The sequence below is a fragment of the Beta vulgaris genome, chromosome 9, assembly GCF_026745355.1.
Source record: "Beta vulgaris subsp. vulgaris cultivar EL10 chromosome 9, EL10.2, whole genome shotgun sequence".
Lineage (NCBI taxonomy): Eukaryota > Viridiplantae > Streptophyta > Magnoliopsida > Caryophyllales > Amaranthaceae > Beta > Beta vulgaris.
Window position 1 is genome coordinate 10,034,195 of NC_079210.1, and position 21,919 is coordinate 10,056,113.

Consider the following 21,919-nt stretch of genomic DNA (forward strand, 5'->3'; position numbering starts at 1 on the left):
GGGGTGGGGTCGTCGAGGTGGTGTTGTTCTGGCAGCAAAGGGAAGGGTGTAATAGCCCAAATGTTAAGATGGTTTAATTAAAACGTAATTGTACTTTAATAACTTAATTGAGCTGTTAACATTACCCTAAGAATGTGATTTTAGATGTTAAGAGTAAAATTACATATTTACCCATGCGTTATTTTTTTTTAGGAAAAAAAAAAAGAAAATTATGGAATTCTCTAGATTATTCAAGATTTTCATTTTGGTTTTATATATCTAGAAGTGCCTTCATTCATCTCTTTATATATGTCATCAACTTATTTTCTAAGAGAAAAAAAAAAACCCCAAAACATCTTTCTTCTTCCTCTCAAGCGTCTGCTCAGTCATCTTTGGCTTTGTTCCTCGTCAATTCTTTGATCGGTGCTTCCATTTTCCCGGCATTGCACGTTCCTCCGCCGCCGCTGCTCACACCTGCTCTTTTCTCTCTCCTCAGTTTCCGGGTTTTGATACTGCACTGCTGTTTTTCTCCCTTCTCTACTTCGTGGATGCTGCTGCCACGAGTTCGGTTGGTGTTACTGCTTCTTCGATGGAGCTTATGTTCCCCATGCATTTCAATCGCCAGTAATATGTCAATTCTGCCTTGTTGTTGATGTTGGGGTTCTCTTCTTCACGGTTGTTTCATATTTCAAAGGGAGTTGGTTCTAATTTTGAAGGTATAAATTTTGGGTGTTTTGACTCTTATTTCATCAATAGTAATATGTTTTACATGTTAACAATAGTTCTGATTTTCATTAGTCTAATTGAATTTGTTATTGATTTGAAAAATCAGATTATGGGAATTTAAATTGGTATTATTTGGGCTGCTTATATTAAAGATTGGAACTTTTGCTCAATTATTAGGTTGAAACGTATTTTTCGAAATCTATAATCTGAATTTCACTTCTATTTTAAGTTAAAGTATAAAATCAGTTGTTGATTTTGTTTTAAGTAACTAAGTAGATTCAGAAATTGGTATTGTTTTGTAAACCCTTATGTTAAACTAAAGTGTGGGATGGAGAATTGAACTTGCAAATCATATTAGTTGTTAAGAGGAGTGAGGTTAATTATAGTTAGCAAGTGAGGATGATGATGTGAGTTAGATTAGAATAAGGGTTTGTATATAAGTGTCATAGTTAGTTCATAAATGAGTTTAGGAATATATAAGCAAGTTAAGATTGTCAATCTGAATTGTTTTACAGATGGATGTTAATTTTTATTGTTCTTATGAGGTGAATGATTGTGTAACTTGAGTATATTTTGAATAAGGAGGATATTGGACTCTCGAAGATTATTTCGGAGTTGAGTGCTATTTGAAGATGCGTAGAGGTACACACATGTCCTTCCACCTTCGAAATTTGAATTGGTTTTTTTGTATAATTACATGGATTTTTTTGCGTTGAGCTCGATATATTTATGTATGTATATATTTTGCAACCGTGAACACCTAAAAGTATTTATGATTATGAGTTGCAAAAGAGTTATGAAATGAAATCATGCTTTGAAAGTTTGAAATTTCTTTGAGTTGAAATGCCGAGAGGCACCAAAACTTTTAAGAATATAATCTGGTGACATGGTTATGTGAATTCGTTTTCATCAACCAAGTTCATGAGACTTTATATGTTTTGTAAATGTTCTATTAACGATAGTTATGAATACTTAAGCTAGAATCTTCGATATGTATATGTAGTTTAACAAAGAGATTTCCAATTTATGAACCTAGGGAATACGAATTTGATATCTTTTATGAACTTGATTTTGATCTAAACTACACTTGTATTGGAAGGATTTGGAGTAAACAAAGGGATTTTGGTCAATGTTTAACCTATGATTCTAATGTATAACAAGAGAAAATGATTTGCGATATCAGTTTTATATAGAAATTATGAAGTATATGAATAAGAGTGTATTTATGGTATGATATTTTAGATTATATATAGTCAATTAAAGTAAACTATGAATCTGAGCTATGAGAAAATATGGATTTGTGAAATTATAAAATATGATGGGGAAGAAACTGCAGCAGCAGTGATGAAACACATTGTGGTACGTGCATATTATGAAATGATGGGACATATGTCCTGGAAACAAGTCTTGCAAGCAGTACAAAGTTGATAGGGGAGACGTCCCCATGAGTTTAGAGATGGTGTAGCCTCTCTATTCATATAATTTTCCCGATTATCTTATAAACCGTTTAAAGGGGAAACTATAAAGTATTCTTGATGAAACTCCTAATAGTTATTTTCGAAAAATGTTTTGGTTGCTGCAACGACTTAGGGGTTACGTAGAAATTATGAGATATTGTACAAAGGATTTTATACTGAGAGATACGCTCTCAATAATGTGTTTTGAAATATTGGTTACGTGTAGTTGGATTTAGTAAAATGTCTTCGAAAGGATTTATCTATAAGATAGGTAACGAAGAACTATTCTATGGAATTGAAATATAAAGTTGTCTGTTTCATTTGGAAGATTTATGATTTTTGTTAAAGTAGTATAGATTTCATCTCATCTTATTTCTAATCTATATGTTTTGTTATAATGATATTCAGCTATTTGAATACATGGAGTAATCTTATGAAAATTGATTAATGATACAAGTATATTTTAAGCCACTAAAATGGATTTCTGGTTGGACAGTGTGTACTCAGTTTTTCTGATTTTGTTCTTGGAACTTGTCCTGGTGGGGGCAGAGTTCATTGTTAGTGATCTTGCAGGTTCGTGTGTAGGAAGCTTGGAATAGAGTAAAAGGAAGAATTTGGGTATCAAGGTTGTAATTAGATCTAATGGTTCAGAGGTTGTATTTAGGAGTATATATCCTTATTTGAGAATAAAATATTATATCGTTTTGAAAATCGAGTAAGGTATTATAAATCTGTTATTTGGTATTGAAGGTGATTTGTTGTGGGCCCGTAACCCACAGGTCCAAGATCGTGTAAAAAGGTTATGTTTCCGCTGTGAGTAAATATTAAATTCGAGGTTTATTAAGCGTTGATTGTGATTAGTTAATCTTAAGTGTGATTAGCTAGCAGCTCGGAAGTGCGGGTTGTTACAAAGGGGGTAGGGTCATCGGCGCCGAAGTTGGTGGTGGTCGCCGGCTGGGGGAGGGAGGTTGGCAGTGGGTGGGGGAATGGGAGGAGAAAGAAATTTGTGGAGAGAGAGGGAAAACCTGACGGCGTTAGGATTCCATCCATATTAAGGGTATCTTGAGCCCAAACACAAACCTCAGGTGTATCTGAGGAATTTCCCAAATGTGGGGGGTAATTTGGGAATTACGTCAAACCTCAGGGATACCTGATGAATTTTCCCAAATAAAAAATGGAGGAAATATTTGATTTATCGTATTCATTACTCAGTTGGTCTTGTACGAGACCGCCTAATTTTAACATAAAATTAGGCACGGCTCAAGTCCAATATTAAGAAGAGAACACGCCACCTTTTTTTAATATAGTGACTAGTTAATCTATCTAGGGACCGGGTTAATCTATTTCTTTACCAGCTTAATCTATTCAGTATTGACATTCTTTAATCCATTTAGTGACTTGTTTAATCCATTTAGTGATTAGTTTAATCCGTTCGATAAGACTACTGAGTTATTTTTTTTTTTGAAATTATAAATTACAGTTCGATAATCAAGAAAAAAAAAGGAGAAGAAAGTGGATGATTAGAATAGTGTTGGGTTAGAGTGAAATGGATGGACTTGTTAGAAAATTTTAATCTTGAATTTGTTTAATTTTATGTTAAATTTAATTCACCTATTCTAATAATTTGTGTTTAATCCTTACACATAATGACATATCAATATAAGTATACCACATATAAATATTCCTGAATCGTACTGACTTCAACTTCTAGTAGTTATAAAATTTGGTAGTGTGCGGCTCCCAAATGGCAAAAGCCCAAAGTAGATGAAGTCCACTTTTTTTTTTCTCCTATGCGACCACTTTTTCATAATCAGTAAAGTAATTAGCCCGTTCGTTCGTCTATCATTTGTATTCTCTTTTGCTTTTTCCCCAAAATTTAATAACCTGGGTCCTGGGCTTCTAGCCTACTCGCCGTTGCCCACTTGTTGACAGTTGACCTAGCTTGCAAATTGCAAATTTGCAATGACAAGCTTTTGTTAAGCAGGTTAGACAACAACATTACGCAACCGAAAATATTCCACAAATGATTCTGATATACTTATCTTTTCAAATATATTCTTAATAACTCTATTAAATAAAGAATAAAAGACAAAAGCGGTGTCCCTCTTTAAAAATTAATAAATTACTCTTAATGATTTAATGAAATGAAAAGATTATAAAAAAATGATTTTAAAACTCTTTCTCGTGTTGACTTGCCATTCTAAAAAGGTTAAAAATGGTATATGCATCAAATATTTCGATCGAAAAATTAAATCACTCACAACCAACCCATTATGTCTATTGTTCAAAATTCATTTACAAAAAATTATTATTGTAAATCACTCACAACCTTTTGTTAGTTTACATTAGCAAATTAATATATCTAAATTCATCTCACTATTAAAACATAGCATATATCTATCCCAAAAAAAAACCCTAGCCTCCTCTCTCTTTTTCTCTCTCTCAAACCCTAGCCTCTCCTACCCTTTCTTCATCAATTAGGGGTTGCCATGGATGTTTTCATCCATGGTAAGCCCCTTTTCCCCTTTTATTTCCAGTTTTTAATTTATTTTCTTATTTTGTTCAATAAATTAGTATTTCTTTATGAGATTTTCTCAAACCCTGTTATGGGGTTTTTAGTTTCTGTTTTGGAAATCTCATTCTCCCCTATGGGAGTTGTGAGTATGGTTCTTTTGTTTTTATGTATGAGAAATTATTCTCATTCGTTGAAGTTCGAGACTCAACATGAAGGTATTGGAATCTCAGATGCGGTCAACCTGATTCAATCAAGAATGTCTTCCCAAATATATCAGAATGATAGACTTCCTCATCAATAGCTGCTTGATTCAGCAAATACAAAGGGCAGTGTTGTATTGTTCGATCTGGTTCATTGTAGTTTCTTCGAAGACGAATTTGATTTAGTCTTGTTTAATTGTATCTTGTTTTACTTTAATACCTATTGTAGATGCCGTTTAGCCTTCAATTAATGAAATTTCTCTTTCAAAAAAAAAAATTCATCTAACTATTAATCTTTTATATTTTTTTATAGTACGGATGAAGTACATATAATAGAATAATAAGTTTTGAAATAGACGCACACATTGCATGCATATAAGGCTAGTTCTTTTTGAGATGAAGTGTCAAACAAAAAAATGAAGTGCTTGCTTTGTTTATCATAAGAAATTAAAAACTTCAGAATTTTCAATACAATGAATTAATTTTTTTGTTAAATATGGGAGTTGGATAATGTTGTTTGTTTATTCACAAAGGAAGCAGATCTTTCCATGTGTTTACACTTGCCTAGGGAGGAGTAGGAGGGGCAAAGGCAAAAATTTAAGTTTAGGGGGGGGGGGTGATTCTTTAATTTAAAATACGCTATTCATATTTTATTAATTTACCTTTTTAATTTTTTTCACGGTTTTAAAGACATACATTTGACCATTTCTATCTTTAATCACATTTTTACAAAAAAAAAATATACACACACACTACTCTACCTTCTTTTACATTCCCTCATTTTCTTTTTAATCTATACATTTCCCTTTTGTTCTGTTTCTTTTTATTACTATTGTTTTTTCTATTTCTGGTAACATATCCCATGCATTTACTTCTTTTTGCACCCATGTCATCCACTTTTTAATATTTAAACTCACTTTTTAATTTCTCTTTCCAACTTTTCAGATTTTCTCTCGTACTTTTGTACTTCATTCTTGGTTCTCCCCCCAAAGTAAAGTGTGTAAACTACAAAGAAACGAATGAAGTAGTTAAGAGATGTCGGTTCTTTAAATTTCTGGGGGTTAGGTTCCACAATTTGAACCACTAGATTTTTTATTTGTAGGTTTTGAGTTATTACTTTCTTGGATCCCAATATTTTCAAGAATAAAAGTTTCTTACGGGTAAACAATCGGAGAAACGAGAATTAAAAGGTTAAAGGATTCATGAAAAACTGAACTTCTATACATCGCCCCACATTTACTAAAAATTGTCCAAAAAAAAAAAATTACATTTATAACCTTACTCCACCACCTTCACCTCCATTGAAATCACCACCTCACTCCACCAACCACTCTCACTCCATCACTTCCTTCGTGGCACAGATCACCACCACCTTCGCAAGTCACATGGCACAGAACCACCACCACCTTCGCAGCGTCACGTAGCACACAACCACCACCACTTCGCAGCGTCACGTCGCACCTAACCTCCTCCACCTTCGCGTAACCCAGATCTTCGAAATTTTTTTATGGCTAACGTCCGGCCAGGACGTTCAAGCCATGGGGCGAACGTCCGGCCAGGACGTTCAAGCCATGGGGCGAACGTCCGGCCAGGACGTTCTGGCCATGGCGCGAACGTTCTGGCCGGACGTTCGCCCCATCGATGATGGTGGTGGAGGTCTGGGTGACGCGGCTGCGGTGGTGGAGGTTAGGTCGCAGGCAATGGGAAGGTAGGTGGTGGTGGGTGATGTGGAAAAGAGGAGAGGGTGATATGGCAGTAAGTTGGTTGTGGTAGGGGTGGTGGGTGGTGGATGGTGTGGAAAAGGGAAAAGGATAAAATAATATATAAAAATAAATTTGGACGATTTTACGTAATTTGTGGGCGATGTTTAACAAACCTCATGAAAAAAGAAGCAAGGGAGACAAAGAGGTGAGAAAGTCAAAAGAATAAAAACTATAGAACAAGAAAGGGAGACAACTATAAAATAGAAATACGGTTGGGTGAACTTTTAAAATTGAGAAGGTATTGAGTCAGACCATCCGACCATAATATTTGGTTGGACGACTTTCAGTTGGTTTCAATTTTTTTTAGTTGGTTTCAAAAAAAATTCACTTGGTTTCCATTTTTGTTCAGTTGGTTTCAATTTTTGTTCAGTTGGTCTGATACAATGGAATAAAGGAACCAACTGAAAAAATAAAGGAACCAACTGAAAGAATAAAATAACTTGCTGAAAGAATAAGGTAACCAACTGAAAGAATAAACCGACCAACTGAAAGAATAGACCAACGAATTGAAAGAATAATTCGACTAACTGAAAAGAAAAATTCGACTAAATGAAAGAAAAATAAAACCAACTGAAAATATTTTTCTCTTTCCTTACGTAGTACCAGTAACCTTTTAGGCTTTTTCGATCAAACTTCCCCACTCCACCCCATCAAACCAGCACCTCTTTTTTTCTCTCTCTCCCATGGCAAAACCCATTTTAAGGTGACTTTCTCTCTGCATAATTCCACCATCAACAATCATAAAATCTTAAAGTTTGAAAAGGAGCAATTAGATGGATTGCAAATTTGCAGAACCACCACCACAATCTAGATGCTCTACATTTCGGAATTTCATGGGTTGAACTCTCTTCTGTATTTTCTCCACTGTATCTGAATTGTCAATTGTCAACTTCAACTCCTCGTCCTCGTCTTCTTCGCAACCTGATTTCCTCCGTAATATTCAAGTTGCTTTCAAACGACATCGTTCCATTGTTATTTTTTTTTTCTCTTAAGCTCTGGTCCGACCGAATGTATTGTGTGAGACGGTCTGACACAATACTTTCACTTTAAAATTATAGTCTAGATGAAAAGTAATGGTTAACATAATCCGTTTTGGTGGCCTCATGCTAAAAGAGTTATTTAACTAACATATTTTACCATTAAAGCTATATCCTTTTATGTGATATAGTAGGCACTTTAACAAACTATACATTAAAAACCTAGGAATGTTTGTGTGATAATATATATGGGCCGCAAGGGTGAGCCACAAAGTCCAAACCCTTGCCAGCCTTCCTTGTTGCTTTGCACTAAGGAGTAGGTAAGTTACTTCCTCTATTTTGTAAGAAATAGAAATTATTGAAAAGTTTTACGTTCATTACTTCATAGACTTTTTGCAACCAAATAATAAACTCGTTTCATACTTCCTAAGCAATAGAAAATTCCCATATATTTTTGGAAAAATTGATTTAAACAGTCCCAACTATGGGCGTCCTGACAAAAACAATCCCAACTATCATTTTTTATTCTTCAGTCCCAACTTTAACCCTCCCCCCTTTACACTGGTGGTCCAAGTCGACTGATGACTTGCTAAATCGGTAAAAAAACACTATTTTCGTTTTTTCTCTTTTTTTTGACCTGTTTCTTCCACCTCTTCCTTCAGTCTTTTTCTCTCCTCCCTCCTTCCTCCCCTTCCCCTACCACCCCTCCTCTTCCCTCTCCCTTCCACCCAAATGACAACCTCTCTCTCAAACCCGAAGCCCGTGAAACCCGAAACACGTGAAGCCCGTGAAACCCGAAACACGTGAAGCTCGTGCTACCGGCGCGGTTTCTGTTGGTTGTCGGTAATGGGTCGCGCCTCTCTTTCTCTCCTTTAGCCGCTGCTTCGGGGGTAGGGGGAAGTCTTTCGGATGCAGGGGAGATGGGGGAAGGGGAGGGGTTTCGAAGGTTGAGGGATATATGTTTGGGGTAGGGGAATGTTTTAGGGCAGGGGAGGGGAAAGAGGAGGTGCGGGAAGGGGAGGGTAGTGGAGGGAAAGGGTTCCGGAGCAGGGGAATGCATGGCAGGGAGATGGCTGACTGGGGTAGGGAAAAGGGGAGGGTAGTGGAGGGGAAGGAGAGGGGTTCCGGGGCAGGGGTGGTTGGCGAGGAGTGGCAGGGGAGGGGTCGCTAGGGATGCGTGGCTGGGGAGGGGTGGCTGGTGGCAGAGGAGAGGAGGAGGGAGGAGTGAAGGAAGGAGGGAGAAAGAAGATTGAAAAAGAAAAATAAAAAAAATGGAAATTACCTGCTACAACAGGTTTTTTTACCTGGTGGGACTACTATTGTAAAACACCCTTCAAAGTTAGGACTGAACAATAAAAAACGATAGTTGGGACTGTTTTTGTCAGAACGCCCATAGTTGGGACCGATTAAATCAATTTTTCCTATATTTTTTTTTTACCATAAAACAAGCTCTAAACTTCATAAACCATTGCCTAAAAAAAATCATAAACCACTCATATACTTTGTCATTTTGATTCAACAAAAATAGTGAAGTTTGTTTAATATACATCTTCCGTCTTTTTTTAGTTGCTACATTTTACCATTTAGACATGTCTCTTTTTAGTTGCTACATTTGTCAAATATTATTATTTTTAGTATGTAGTACCTACATATTATGTACCTTTATATCCTTATTTTTGTCATCACACAAAAATACAACTATTTTATGCTTTACTGCTCTACTTTTCAATGTTCCCCACACTAATACTCTATTTTTAAGGATATTTAACCAATGTTATCAGGATCGAGATTCTTATTTGGATCGATGACATGAGTAGGATCGAATCGGCAGAATCGAATCGTAAGATCGTAAGATTCTATGTAATTGATCAAATCAATCTAAAAATTTGATATTTAACGTTTAAATAGATACATTCTATATTTTTTTCATTAAAAATTATTGAATTTGAGTATCTCAGTGTTTATATCCTAAAATGTAAGTAGTCAAAGTCACAATAATTCAAGAAAAATATTGGAAGTAGCCTAGAATTAAAACATGTTTATGTAAAAAAAAAATGTTTTATTGATTCAAAACTAAATTTTAAAATATATTTCAACATAGCCATAATATTTTTTTTCATGGTCGACATCCATGATCTCTTCGCTTTATCTTTCAATAGAGAAGATAGATCTTATTCGACGTCCGAGAGTATCATTACCACCAACTATTTAATTTAATATTGAATGTAGAACATATTTAAATTGTATAATAAAAGGTTGAGCTATATGTTAATCGAGTTTAGGTGCTTTTATATTATCCTTGTGTCCTTTTCTAAAGAAGTTGGCTTTAGCAAATACTTAACATTCTTTTAGTATTACATTGTAGGATTGTATGATCCTGTTCTGATCATGTCTGATCATGTACCGATCTAGTTGATAGTTTGATTCTATGCGATATTTGGACTATAGGACCGTATGATCATATGACAGGATTCACGATTTGAACAACAATGTATTAACTTTTATTATCTACGCCAAATGTACATATAATTATTGAAATGGTTAGAAAGCATATTTAATAATATGTGGTACAAACATAGTGTTTATTTGTCTTTTATGTTATTTCTTAAATAATTGAAAGGAATTATAGGGAGACAATTTTTTAAAATGATCCCAAAATACAAACATAATGTTTATTTGTCTTTTATGTTATTTCTTTTTGGTCAATTTCGTTCCTTTCTGTTGCCCCCTAATCCTATATCTAGCCAACTAAAACTCATCATTCTTCAACAATTATTTATATAGTCCAATAGATTATTTTGAGAGAACTCTTCATAATCGAGAGTTAGAATCTATTGAGAGAACACCCTTCATAATTGAGAGTTAGAACTATTATAAAGTAAACCAATTTGGAAATCTTTATGAGAAGACTTTTTTATAATTCATATTATTCGAGTGAAATTAATTCTAAAAAGTAAACCAATTGTAACACAAAAAAAAAAAAGTATAAAAACTCAACCCACCTACAAAAGTTGGGCAGCTATTTAAAATTATATCATAACAAAAGTTGGGCAGCTATTTAAAACTTAGTCCGTCTTTTAGAAAAAAAACAAAAACTCAATCACTTTCATAGTTCCATTCCATCATATACTAAATTAACAAAATAGTAATATATAGTCCAACAAAATTGAAAATCCATTTCCCCCAAAGTTTGATCCCAATAATCCCCAAATTGTTATGTGCAGGTCCAAAATGGCAGTAGATGCCGTCCCACCCACAGCATCTCCTTCCAACAAACACAAACGCCGGCAAACCCCAACCCCAACCCAAACCCCAACTTCCCCCACCTCTTTCGAAACTAACAACAATAAACACAATTCCACCCCCACCATCACCACCACCTCCTCCTCCTCTTCCGCCTCTCAATCAAGCCGTCACTCTCTCTCCAGCCTCCGTGGCTCCCTCCCTGAAAACCCTCACTTATACGACATCTCTGAACTACGCTTCGCAACCAACAATTTCCTTTCTAAGAACTTCTCCGCCTCTTCCTCTTCCTCTCGTTGCTGGCAATGTTCTCTTCACGGCAAAGATGTTATTATCTTCCAAAGAAAATCACACAACGTTAGCCAGTTACGCAATTCAAGTGTTCGGAAGAAGCTGTCTTCTATCTGCAAATCGCATCATATCGCTATTGTTAACCTCCTTGGAGCTTCTATCTCTGGTGAATATGTCTACCTTGTTTACGACTTTATTATTGGCGCTAATCTATATGATGTTCTACATAATAAGAATAACCCTGATTTCACTGTTCTCAATTCCTGGATTTCAAGGATGCAGGTTCGTTAAACTCCAAATTTTCAATGTTATACACTCTTTCCGGAGTTTCTTCTTGTAATTCCCAGTTATAACAGTTGAAAATACGTTACTTCTATGCAGGTTGCGACTGATTTAGCGAATGGGCTTGATTATATTCATAATAATACTGGGTTAGATGTGAAATTTGTTCATAATCACATCAAATCGAGCAGTGTAATTGTTACGGAACCATCCTGTAACGCTAAGATATGCCATTTTGGGACGTCGGAGCTCTGTGGTGAGCCCACTGAGGAGAGAGAAAATGATCAATTTGATAGTAATACTCAAAAGATGACAATTGATGAAGACAAAGAGGAAAAAACGACGTCTTCACCTAAGAAATTGACCAGATCCAACAGTGTGAAATTCAACGGCACTACAGGGTATGAAATCGTTTAATTTGTGTAGATTTTACATCAGAAACTTTGAGATAATGCACTTAATATGACAAGGATACGAGAATCTTATTCAATTTTCCATTAATGGAGAGTCAATTATTCATTGACAATCCGAAATGAAATCGAATTCTATTTATTATATTCATGTTAAAAAGTCTAATCTAAATTCTACTCTTATATTTTACTAGAAAAAGTTCAACTCTCCTAAAATTAGATTAATTTAAAATTTATCGGTGTCGTGGTTCCAGTTCAATTAGCTGAATTCGATGTGAACTTCAAAATTTCTAACTGCTTAAAACACTTTACATTTCTTACCCTTTTTAACAAACATTTAATGTGTAGAATTTACATCAGAAAATGAGAAAAATGAGAAAATGCAGTAAATATGACGATATTATGAAAATCTAGTTCAATTTTCCATTAATAGAAAGTCAATAATTAATGAGTTTGTGGTGTAAGAGACCATCTACTTTTTCAATTAAAAGTACGTAATAATGAGTCCAATATTAAAAAGAGAATTAACTCAATAGTGGCTTTGTTAATTTCTTTCGGTGATTAATTTATTCCATTTAGTAACTCGGTTTACTTTAATATTAAAATTAGACCGTCTTTTTTTACTAATTTTTGATAATTCATTGAGTATCCAACATGAGATTGAATTTTTTTAGTATTATATTCATGTTAAAAAGTCCAATCATTTTTTTTACTCTTGATAATTTATAAAAAGTTAAACTAGATAATCAATAGTAATATTTGATGAAATACACCTAAATTTGAAAACGTCGGGTTGGTACATCCTAGTTATATTAGCTGAATTTGTTTCCTCGTTAAAGAGGAACATGCGTCAGTTCCTCATTAAAAAAGGGCTTTGCTAAACGACGCCCTACAATTTCCTACTAACGCCCTAAATACAGTATTTTTGTATTGTATTTATATACTTTGTATTTTTTTCTCTCTCCTCCCCTTGACTCACCTCCCTTACCCTCCTTCAATCTCAAAAGTTTACTTCCACCACCACCACCACCACCACCACCATCAGCACCACCACACCAGCACCACCACCACCACCACACCATCCGCACCACCGACAGCAGCACGTCCACCACCTTACCCCGACAGACCACCACCTTCTTCCCTGTGTTTTTTTTTTCCTTTTTTTCTGAAATTTTTTTTTTAAAAAATAAGGGGGCGCCCACCAAGGACGCCCCACCACCGGTGGAGGCGTCCTTGGTAGGCGCTCCACCAATGGTGAGGCGCCTGCCAAGGACGCCTCCACCGGTGGTGGAGCGTCCTTGGTGGCGCCTCCTTTTTTTCAAAAAAAAAATTCAAAAATAAAGGGGCGCCCACCAAGGACGCCCCACCACCGGTGGAGGCGTCCTTGGCAGGCGCTCCACCCCATGGTGAGGCGCCTGCCAAGGACGCCTCCACCGATGGTGGGGCGTCCTTGGTGGGCGCCCCTTTATTTTCTGATTTTTTTTTTTTTAAAAACGAAGATGGTGGTTTGACAGGGCATTCATTTCTTTGATGATTCTTACAGAGGTTTGTTCACGCAAGTTCTATGAATCAAAGAGATTCTTTATGAGTTAGTAGAGGTGAAAGCAACTAAGCCAAATCTTGCGCATATACTGCAGAGTTGATAGCCAGTGATGGTCCTTTCTCAACTTAAAAAAAGATGCTAATGCTAAAAGTATAATAACTACACTTTGATTGATCTTCCCACATTCACGGACTGCTTCACAAGCTTTTTAATTGAAGGTTGATGATGCCTTTGGGAAGTGATTTAGAGTGTTGGAAATATTTGTAATCTTGTGGGAGTTGGGTTTTGGAGGGATATGGAATGTGATAACTGTGGTCTTCTTCCATAATGGATTGCATTTCTTATTCTGTTTGCCGCGCCGGTGGGTGTGTCGAGGCAGTGGTGGAGTGGAAGATGATAGGGAAGGGAAGTGAAGAAGGAATGGAAAAATGAGAAAATAGATGAAGTATACTATACCGTATTTTTATACATGTATTTAGGGCGTAAATAGGAAATTTTAGGGCGTAATTTAGCAAACTAGTTAAAAAAAGAAAAGAGCATATTTTATAAAAATATCCCATCTACTTATTATTTTTAATTTATGCTTATACAAATTTTGTAAAAAAATCTATTAAGTATCTCTAAGTGACTAAATGAGATACATTTGAGACAAAATATTGCAACTATAAACCTATATGTTATACTTTTGGAGAATTTTTTTTTTATAAAGATTATCTATTCATGGGAACTTTCAAAATTATTATCGTTCTTACCTCATTGCTTTCTTAGTAGATATTTTATATAATTATATTGATCTTTTTATACTATTTAGATTTTAAGTTTGACCATATTTAATATGTGAAGACATGAATTGACAAATGCAAATGCGTCCACCTAATATGATGTATTTAGTAAAAAATCAAAGGAGTATTTAATATGGACATGTGAACCAATCTTATTGTTTAACCACATTTTGAGCATGGCTTAGGCAAAATACTAAATATGACACTGGGAACAAGAAACTTACAATCATTTTCATGTAATTATTAAAGATGTCTTGGCCTAGTCGTTAAGATTGAAGTGTTATAAACGATAAATACTTTTGAAGATAAATAATATAGAAGAAGAGAAAAATCAAATATAGCTTATAATTTATGAGATAAAATGATACATTACAGGTACATGTCGCCGGAGTTCCAAATGACGGGAGTAGGCACTCGGAAATCGGACGTGTATGCGTTCGGGGTGGTTTTGGTGGAGCTGCTGTCGGGGGAGGAGGCAGTGAAGTACAAATACAATAAGGCGACGAAAGACTACATGAAAATGTCCGCCGTGGATGTTGCCAGAGAAGTGGTGGTGGGCGGTGGCGAGGAGAGGGAGGGAAGGCTGAGGAAGTGGGTAGATAGAAGGCTCAAGGACTCTTACCCTGTTGAGGTGGCGGATAAGATGACGCGCTTGGCTGTTGAATGTTTGCACGTGGACCCTGCTAAACGCCCAGACATGCGACGTGTGGCGGGTAAAATTTCCAAGTTTTACCTGGAGTCACAAAGTTGGTGTGACAAAATGAAGATGCCCACAGATATTACGGTGTCGTTTGCTCCTCGAGACTAATGTATAATTCTTTTTGGAGGAGACTGATGTATTATTGACACAAGTCAAAGATGGGAAGCGTAAAGCGTTACATTATTGAAAATGCTGAACATGTAGTCTGTACTCTGTAGAGTTGTAACTTGTAATTGGTAAACATAGAGTGATCGACATGAAATAATTTTATGAATTCTTCAATGTGAGACGCTCGGGTAAGATCATACAATTTACTTTCTTTATTAATGTTTGAACATATGTTTTAACTTTTTAGATTTTTGTATAGCTATTTATAACTTGTAACCTAATTTTTATACTCATATCTAAATATGAATGTTTCACAATATTTATGTAATGTGTGTTATTTCCTATTTTAGTTGTTTTCTGTCAGATGGTCTCAATCTCTATTCTCATATCACACAAGTATAAGCATATCAATTGTGTCTATTCAGGTTATGGGTCGAAAATTACTCAGTTCTAACCAAAATATTCTAGTTCGGATCAGTCCATGGTATAATAGGCTAATAGTCTCTTCAATTTTCCCCTTTATTAAATGTAGAGAACGTATTGTGTCGGACTCGTCCGACCATAATCTTTGGTCGGACGACTTTCAGGTGGTTTCAATTTTTTTTTAGTTATTCTTAATTTTTTTCAGTTAGTCTTAATTTTTTTCAGTTAGTCTTCATTTTTTTCAGTTGTCTTAATTGTTTTCAGTAGTCTTCATTTTTTTCCGTTATCTAAATGAAAGTAAGTTACCTCTAAATGAAATAATTTAGTCTAACTGAAAGTAACTTAGGTCTAAATGAAAGTAAGTTAGGTCTAAATGAAAGTAAGTTACCTCTAAATGAAAGTAACTTAGGTCTAAATGAAAGTAACTTAGATCTAACTGAAACACTAACAAAGCACCAACTGAATGAAAGGAAAAATAAGAGCAGCTGAAATATATTAAGCACCAACTGAAACATATTAAACACCAACTGAAATAACAACAAGAACTAACTGAAACACTAACAAAGCACCAACTGAAACAAAACAAAATCCAACTAAAACAAAACAATACCTAACTGAAATAACAACAAGAACTAACTGAAACATATTAAACCTCTAAATGAAAGTAAGTTACCTCTAAATGAAAGTAACTTACATCTAAATGAAAGTAAGTTACCTCTAAATAAAAGTAACTTACCTCTAAATATTTCTGAAAAAAGGCTTTTACATAAGTGAAAACAATAATAATACCAGCTCATTAGTTCCAAAATCATTGGCTATACAACAAAATATTATACCAGCTTATTAAAATTATTATTACGCCCTCAAACAATCATTACAGCAAGTCAGCAACTATTGTAAATGGATTAATGCTGGATTGCTGGTAATATAAGGCACACAGTAGCACAAATTCATCACATGTTTTATTGACCATTTCAATCCTTCCACTTTTTCTCCTCTTATTCTTCGTTGACTATTAGACTCGTAGTTGCAGCTTAAGTCGCAGCAGCAGCCCAAAATACTAACAGAATCTGAAGGGAGCCAATGTGTGCGTAAGTACCAACGGCGTGTTGTCAGTGGAAAAGGTGGTGCCGTGGTGGTACTCAGTAGTGACGGAGCCGCCGTGGTGTTTGAGTGGTGTCAAATACAAACGTGGAATTTCAGAATCTCTAATTTCTTCTGTGAATATTTTGGGCTCAGCCCGTCCGACCAAACACATTGGGTCAGACGGTCTGACCCAATAGTTTCACTTAAATGTATGGAGGTGTATTATCTAATAATATAGCTCTTTAGTTCAAGTTTCAAATGACAGGCAGTTAATAGCCATATGGAGCAAGCACGAATGACTGCGATACCCTTATTAAATACTTTGACTGGCCCTAGATAAGTGCAATATAACTATAACAATTAATATATCTAATTATATATTAAGTAAAAACTATTAAAACTTGATATTATGAAGATGCTTATTAATTAAGACAAACCAAATTACATTTTATATGATAACTTTTATCTTTATATACTAGTAAAAAATAGGAAAAGTCTATTTGGTAGTTCCCAACTTTTAATTTTTCTCTTTGGTAGCACATGATTATTGTATATGTTAATTATATAGGATTGTGCATCATTAAGTGCCTTTAGTTGCATTCAATAGTCTAACCTATGTCAATTTACAAATCCTAAGTAATGTTCGCCGCGCTACCCAATCAAAATAAAACTCCATCGCATCCGATTTCCTCGTTTTCCTCCTTTCTTCACCCGTGATAATAACATAAACCTTACCTCCATTTGCTCACTCTTTTTCTCCTTTTTTAGACACAATAAACTCATACTCATAATCTTATCATTCAACTATACATGCCAAGACTTATTGTCACCATGGATGGAATCATAAGGTTCGTGAAAGTAAAAACTTGGAATTATGAGTCTTCAAAGATGCTTAAAGCACGTGTTTGAGTGGGACTAACAAAGCCGACTTGAAAGACAGTGTTGATGTGTAATATGCCAAAATTATAAACTTGCTTAGTTAATTAAATAGAAAGGTTAAAATTTTATTTAATAATAATTAGCTAAACAAGCATATTTATGAATTATTGATACTACAATAAACTAACAAATTTTATGAGATTTTGAAAGTAGGAAGATTTTTTTTTGATTTTTACCACCTTATAAGTAGGTTGTTTTACGCTTTACCACCTTTTAATTTTTTTTTCAATTTTGCCATCTCAAAGTTTCCAACTCACTAAAAACTAACACTAACTCGTGCTCCAGCCGAGAATCCGGTTGGAGAGGGAGGGGGGCAAAATTCGGATTCAAATAATTTTCTTCCCTTTTTACACTCTCTCTCCCCGATTTCTCTTTCTTCCTTCGCCATTCTATTTCCTTAAAACATTCATTCTTACCTTTCATTCCCTACAACAACCTCTCGGTAAAATTATAACTCCTCTTTGATTTTTATTAAGATTCTTTTACTTTAATTTCTCTCCTCTACTTCACCTCAAAAATCTAAAACACTAAGCTCATCTCTCTCCTCCTTTATTTCGGCTATCATAACAACAAGACAATCGTCGGGACCAACTTACCGCATCTGGATCAATCTCAATCAGTTGAAACCGCAGCAATATGGTTATTTTATATTTTCCTTTTTTTTACGTGATATATTGCTGTGTATGGGTAAAACCGCAGCAATATCACCACAACAATCACTAGTAGAATAAATGCTATTTGCTGCGGTGGTATTGCTGCGGTTTTACCTATACGCAGCAATATTACACGCAAAAAGAAAAATAGAAAATAACAATATTGCTACGGTTGCCCCCCCAAAACCGCAACAATATTGTTCAACGGATACATTTTGAAAAAAATGTGGGGCCTGGAAAGACTAATATTGCTGCGGTTTTGGGCGGGAAACCACAGCAATATAATAAAAAATATTTTAAAAATATATTGCTGCGGTTTCCCGCCCAAAACTGCAGCAATATTGTCTGCTCTCAAAAAAAAATAGACGCGACCCTATTAGGGTTTATTATTTCTTCTTCCTTTACAACTCCTCCAGCCGTTTCTAAACCTTCTCTCCTCACTCTCTCTCCTCTCTCTCTCCCTCTCTCTCCTCCCTCTCTCTCCTCACTCTCTCTCATTTCCTCCGTTTCTAAACCGCTTCAACATTCAGATCTGACCTCTCTCCTCTTATTTGTCGTCCGTCGTTCGTCATTTTTCGTTCTTCCTCGTCATATCTGGTTCGTTCGTTTGTTTTGTAAGAAATCTCCCTCTCCTCAACAGAAATCCAGTCGTTCGTGAGTTCGTTTTCGTGTGTTTCGTTCGTTCGTTTCCGGCGGCTCTTCGTTCGTGAGTCGAAATCCAGTCGTTCGTCATATGCGTTCGTTCGTGGGTTTCGAAACTCAAAACCCCCATAACTCCTCAACAGAAAAAACGGTGAATTATTAAAAAAAAAAAGGGGCATGGAAGCAGGGTCAACGAAGAAGAGAGAGAGAGCAGAGAAACCATACAAAGGGATAAGGATGAGGAAGTGGGAAAAATGGGTTGCTGAATTATTCGGCCTTTTTTTTTTTCTTTTTTATCTTTTTTCGATTACTTTTTAGATCTGGTTGTGTTTGTTTTTCCTTGTAGATTTTTTTTCCTTTCTTTGTAGATATTGGATCGTTTTTTTTTCGTTTGTTTTGTAGATATTCGTTTTTTTTTTCGTTTTTTGTATATATTCGATCATTGATGATCGTTTTTTAGTCTGTATATATTCCGTTCCTTGTCTTTTCGTTTTTTTTCATTTTTTTCCGATTACTTTTTAGATCTGTTTGTTGTTTTTTAGCTTGTAGATTTTTTTTTTGCTTTTTCATTTTTCATTTTAGATAGTTTTTTTTTCGTTTTTTTCGATTGTTTTTTCATTTTACATATTATTCTTTTGTAATATTCATGTAATTAGTTTTTCATTTTTGTATATTAATATATTAATGAGATTCATGTTATTTTATATTCAGTTTGCCTGAGAATTTAATGGATAATGAATGGGTTAATTGTTTGGTTTTAATATTTCAAATTTAATTGACAAATGCAAAAAAAAAAAAAAAATTTTTTTACCTGTAGGGGGACATATTGCTGCGGTTTTTATCCGCAGCAATATTACGTGTTAAACAGATAAAAAAATTATAATATTGCTGCAGTTTGGCCTAAAAACCACAACAATATTGGTATATATTGCTGCGGTTTTAAACCGCAGCAATATAATTAATACCTATTGCTGCACCCTTAATTGCTGCGCGCCCCAAACCGCAGCAATAGGACACTTTTTAACCGCAGCAAGTAACATTTATTCTACTAGTGAATAAATAATTATTCTACTAGCGAACACTTGTGAAACCTTCAACACATACATAAGATAGGCAAGAGATAAGCCAATACTAACCCAAATGGAGTGGCTTAGAAGAAACATGGTGAAGAGAAATAATGATAAGTGGGAGGGGGTCCTGAAGATACAAGGGAAAAGTATGCCTATGTGAAGAAGTTTTTGATGGTTTGGAGAAATATGCAAGATCTTGCATTATCCAGGTGGCTAGGGTGGGTGACTATGAGGTTCAATTGAGGGGAGATCAGGTGTTGTGTGACCTGCAACAAAGGACATGCACTTGCTACAAGTGGGAGCTTACTGGGATATCATGTGTGCATGAATTTACTTGCATTTTGGACAAAAGGGTGGATCCGAATGACTATGTGCATGAGGCATATAGTAGGGAGATCTACCTCAAATCATATGGGCCTCTAGAAAGCCATGTCTGGGAAGAAGTACTGGTAGAGAGTTGATTTTCCTCAACCACTACCACCTATAATTAGAGTCATGCCTAGTAGACCCAAGTTGAAGGAAAGATAAAAAAGAGGTCGGTGAATAGGGAAGCAACAAGAATCCCAAGGACCCAAAAAGAACATACATTTATGGTCATTGTGCTCAACCAGGCCATAACAAGAAGGCTTATTCAAATGCCCCTAAGGTTCCCGTTGCTGCAAAAGGAATAGGTGGCAGGCCACCTTTGGGCACAACTTGGGTATAGAAGCAAATGAAGGAGGAAGAAAGGGTGAGAAAGTCATTATTCTTCTTCCCCTATATTGATCCTCATCTAACTTAATTGTGCAGATTTACTATCATAAAGCCTCTTTTGTGCAACTAAATCCTGGTGGTGAAGGGACTTCAAGGTAAGCCAATACAACTACCCAAGACCCTTCTTGACAAGCAAGCTGCTCAACCATGACTAGGGCTTCAACACAATCACTCACAAGGTAGAAGATGCCTACTAAGAAGAAGATGAAGAGTGCATATGTTTTTACGATACTTTAGAGGTTTTATGGTCTCTAAAAAACATTGGTCAAGTCAATTTTTACTTGAACAATTTAGTTAAGTTAGTTTAATTGTCGAACAATTTGCATTTGTGAGTTTATGTGATGAATGTGCCATGTAAGTTGTGTTAGACTTCCTGTATTTGACTTCATATGCAATTAATGGGATTTTGTTTCCATATTTGGAGTAGGAAATAAGTATTTGTTTTATTAATTGAGTATTGCAATTGCCCATCAAATGAGACAAATCAAGCAACAAGTTTAATTCCATTGCAAAAGAACATTGTTGTATAATGATAGTGCCATTACAACCACCCTTAACCACCCTTCATTGACTTTCCTTAAACAATAAATGCAACAACAAAATTTTTTTTTTTTGACAATTCACTTCAATATTATCCTGCTATGCAAAAAAAAAAATTTAATTTTTTTTTAAAAATAATTTCAGGTCTTTTATGGCCATCTTCTTCAACAATATCATCAACCTATGTCAATTGCTTCACGAAAAAAAAAATTAAGAGTTAAAATAAATTTTTTCCAAAAATTTTATTTTTTTTGTATGTTTTGATAATATCTTTGAAGTAAACTATAATACTTAATTTTTGTATTTTTTATATTTGTACCTTTTATATTAACCATATACCGTCCGAATTAATGCAATATTTTTTCTGTTTTCTCCCCCATCTACACCTTTTCCTCCATAGCCACCCCACTGAGCCACCACTACCACCAACCCACCCCTGCACTAGAATTTCTAACTCAACTAGAATTACAACAAAACTAAAACATTAAGACTCCTAACAACACTAAGAGTTCTAATCCTACTAGGATTAGGATTTTAAGAGTCCTATTCCTTCTAGAATTAGGAAAACAACAGCAATTCTAACAGAACTAGGATTTGTTGGAAATGAGTCATTCCTCACATGGATCATACCCAGTTTTGCTGAGCTTCATGGACGCTTACTCCGGATTCCATCAAATTCCCATGTGGCCAGATGACCAGGACAAGACGTCCTTCATTACAGATTAGAGGATGTACGGCTGGCTGAGGATGCCTTTCGGCCTCAGGAATGCGCCGACCACCTTCCAATGCCCCCCTCTTAAAAAAAATTGTCCTCAAGTTTCTTCAAGTAAGCCACGA

At 35.3% G+C, this 21,919-nt stretch overlaps 1 protein-coding gene across 4 annotated transcripts; it reads left to right on the forward strand.

Moving 5' to 3' along the window:
- The first annotated feature begins 288 nt into the window (after positions 1-288).
- Positions 289-15,304, forward strand: LOC104902874 (lysM domain receptor-like kinase 3). Of its 4 annotated transcripts, XM_010690800.4 has the most exons (5): positions 289-695; positions 1,288-1,347; positions 10,842-11,433; positions 11,533-11,834; positions 14,544-15,304. In XM_010690800.4, the coding sequence occupies exons 3-5, from the start codon at positions 10,849-10,851 to the stop codon at positions 14,974-14,976; spliced, it is 1,320 nt and encodes a 439-aa protein (XP_010689102.2). In that variant the 5' UTR covers positions 289-695; positions 1,288-1,347; positions 10,842-10,848; the 3' UTR covers positions 14,977-15,304. The 4 variants fall into 4 exon arrangements, with proteins under 4 accessions (XP_010689102.2, XP_010689101.2, XP_010689103.2 ...); XM_010690799.4 differs by having other exon boundaries at positions 289-1,347; XM_010690801.4 differs by lacking the exon at positions 1,288-1,347.
- Positions 15,305-21,919: the final 6,615 nt, after the last annotated feature.

Bases quoted from the DNA above. Each gene is read 5' to 3' on its own strand.
- LOC104902874 (XM_019251786.3), top strand. From the start codon at position 10,834: ATGTGCAGGTCCAAAATGGCAGTAGATGCCGTCCCACCCACAGCATCT. The intron at 11,434-11,532 runs GTTCGTTAAACT...ACTTCTATGCAG, and splicing joins CCTGGATTTCAAGGATGCAG to GTTGCGACTGATTTAGCGAA. The intron at 11,835-14,543 runs GTATGAAATCGT...GATACATTACAG, and splicing joins AAATTCAACGGCACTACAGG to GTACATGTCGCCGGAGTTCC.